Consider the following 2925-nt stretch of genomic DNA (forward strand, 5'->3'; position numbering starts at 1 on the left):
ATGCAGTGAAGCTTAAATCAGGAAGATGTGATCGTATTCCTGTTTTTTAATTAAGAGACGAGCAGCCTACAATCTATCAAATAGATTAGATTGTAACTTCTAATTTATTTAATACTGGGTGTCTTTTCAGTCTTGGACTTTGGAAAATTGTGGCAAAGTTCCAGAGCAACCCACAGGAGAGCTTCTCTGCAAATTTCGAGGTCAAAGAATATGGTAAAGGTTTTTTAATAGACATTTGTGCTAACATTTTTCTTGAAGAACTAAAACCTAACCTAAATACATCTTTTTCAAAGTGCTCCCCAGCTTTGAGGTTAAGCTCTCTTCCCTGAGACCTTTCTTCTATGTAGACAGTGAGACTTTGGAAATTAACATTAGAGCCAGGTAGGTGAATCTTGTTATCAAGAACATGTGGCATTGAGTTCCTATTTCCATGGTAACTACTGTTTGATTTGCAGGTATCTTTTTGGTCAAGAAGTGAATGGGAATGCCTATGTAGTGTTTGGTATCATCGACCAAGGTCAGAAGAAGAGCCTCCCTGACTCTCTATCTCAAGTGCCGGTGAGAACAATTGTCCATTTTTTCCTTTCTGTCATGATNATCTATCTATCCATCCATATCCATCCATCCATATCCATCCATCCACCCATCCATCTATCTATCTAAAATTAATTCTAAAATGTACAGGAAACCCATGCAGTGAAGCTTAAATCAGGAAGATGTGATCGTATTCCTGTTTTTTTAATTAAGAGACAAGCAGCCTACAATCTATCAAATAGATTAGATTGTAACTTCCAATTTATTTAATACTGGGTGTCTTTTCAGTCCTGGACTTTGGAAAATTGTGGCAAAGTTCCAGAGCAACCCACAGGAGAGCTTCTCTGCAAATTTTGAGGTCAAAGAATATGGTAAAGGTTATAGACCTGTTTGCCAACATTTTTCTTGAAGAACTAAAACCTAACCTAAATACATCTTTTTCAAAGTGCTCCCCAGCTTTGAGGTCAAGCTCTCTTCCCTGAGACCTTTCTTCTACGTAGACAGTGAGACTTTGGAAATTAACATTAGAGCCAGGTGGGTGAATCTTGTTATCAAGAACATGGGGAATTGAGTTCCTATTTCCATGGTAACTACTGTTTGATTTTCAGGTATCTTTTTGGTCAAGAAGTGAATGGGAATGCCTATGTAGTGTTTGGGATCATCGACCAAGGCCAGAAGAAGAGCCTCCCTGACTCTCTATCTCAAGTTCCGGTGAGAACAGATTGTTCATTTATTCAATTATGTCATGATGATCCTGTTGCAAACTTTCAGATAGTCAGAACTTTATCTGTCTTTGGGTCCTTAGATTGAGAACGGAGAAGGAAACGTTGTGTTGAAGAGGGAACAGATCACAAAAACCTTTCCAGATATCAATCAGCTTGTGGGCTCCTCCATCTTTGTTTCTGTTAGCGTGCTGACAGACAGTGGTAAGATGAAGACAACCCATCCTCATGTCAATCATGCTGCTTCAAAAAGGGGCTCAAAGGACTTCATTGTGCAATTCTTTGAAATGCTTGACAGGCAGTGAGATGGTGGAGGCAGAGCTCAGAGGCATCCAAGTCGTAACATCTCCTTACACCATCACGTTTAAAAAAACTCCAAAATATTTTAAACCTGGGATGCCCTTTGATGTGGTGGTAAGACATTGACCTATGTTTGTACAGTCTGACTGAAATGTATGGCACTAACTCTTTGAAAAATTCTAAAAGAGAAATGTTCAACCTAACCTGATGATATAACTTTTCTTTTACTGGATGGCAGGTTGAAGTTTTAAATCCAGATGAAAGTCCAGCAGAAAACATCCCAGTGGTTGTAACACCTGGTCATGTAAGAGGCTTTACTGCAGCCAAGGGCATGGCGAGGCTGACCATCAATATAGTAACACAGGATCATGGACAACTAATCATTGTAAGACCAAATCCCCATACAATGGAATACAGTGGAGAAGGTGCTGCGGTTGTCACAGATCTTTTTAGTTAATTTTCAGTCTGTTTTAGTTCAGTGTAATATATTTGAACTAAATTCTGTTCTGTTCAGTCTAGCTTAATTCAGTTTGATTCATTGAAATCTAACTTCAGGCTTATTTATGAAGAACAAGTTCAACACTTTTCTTATTATGCAACTCATAAGGAGAAAACATTTAATGGAGCAAAATTATTTTTCATAGTTATCGTTAAAGTATATTCCTATTCAGTCAAAGGGGTTTGACTTATTATGTATCCATCCATTTTCTACACCTGCTTAATTCCCTAGAAATCAAGGGGTTGCTGGAGTCTATCCCAGCAACAGTTGGGTGAAGAAGGGGCATACTCTGAGGAAGTCGCCAATATAAGATAGTTGTAATGAATATACAGAATATAGCAAATGTAACATTTGTTCAATCTAAATGAGTTTGACCCTTGTGCTATCCTAGGCATGTTTACATCAAAAATTGGGTCATCTGGACCCCACAAGACAATGCACTGAACTTTTTTTCAATTATTTATTTTTTATCTTCACTGATGTCTGTGGTAGATATAAAACCCTGTCCACCTCTGTCATAAGAGGGATCACACATCATTGTAAGGGCGGGGTCATCTGAACCCCATAAGAGCGCACAAGGGTTAAATAAATGTATTACTGCACATTCATCAACAATCAACATTCAGAGGAATACTGACATTTAGCTGACTGAATGATCTCCACTGTTTTCCTGTGTGTAATTAATTCGATCTCTGTATAACATTTGCAGGCAAAGACTGACGATCCAAACACTTCACTTGAAAGACAAGCTGAAGCCACAATGGAGGCAAAGCAATACACTACTAACAGCAGGACCTACATCCAAATTGGTAAGTAGGGCTGGGTGTAAAATAAGTTTAATAATAATCAAATCAGTCTATACTTAGTCTC

At 38.3% G+C, this 2925-nt stretch overlaps 1 protein-coding gene across 1 annotated transcript in view; it reads left to right on the top strand.

The window, feature by feature from the left end:
• Positions 1-130: 130 nt before the first annotated feature.
• Positions 131-2925, top strand: part of LOC112139565 (complement C3) — a gene marked incomplete at its 5' end in the record, with an annotated part of 13146 nt that continues 10351 nt past the window's right edge. The window contains 7 exon segments of the mRNA XM_024262390.1: positions 131-213; positions 981-1068; positions 1143-1245; positions 1340-1460; positions 1555-1670; positions 1795-1941; positions 2765-2864. Coding sequence (XP_024118158.1) covers positions 131-213; positions 981-1068; positions 1143-1245; positions 1340-1460; positions 1555-1670; positions 1795-1941; positions 2765-2864 — 758 coding nt within the window.

The sequence above is a fragment of the Oryzias melastigma genome, unplaced genomic scaffold (genome assembly GCF_002922805.2).
Source record: "Oryzias melastigma strain HK-1 unplaced genomic scaffold, ASM292280v2 sc00537, whole genome shotgun sequence".
NCBI classification, from domain to species: domain Eukaryota; kingdom Metazoa; phylum Chordata; class Actinopteri; order Beloniformes; family Adrianichthyidae; genus Oryzias; species Oryzias melastigma.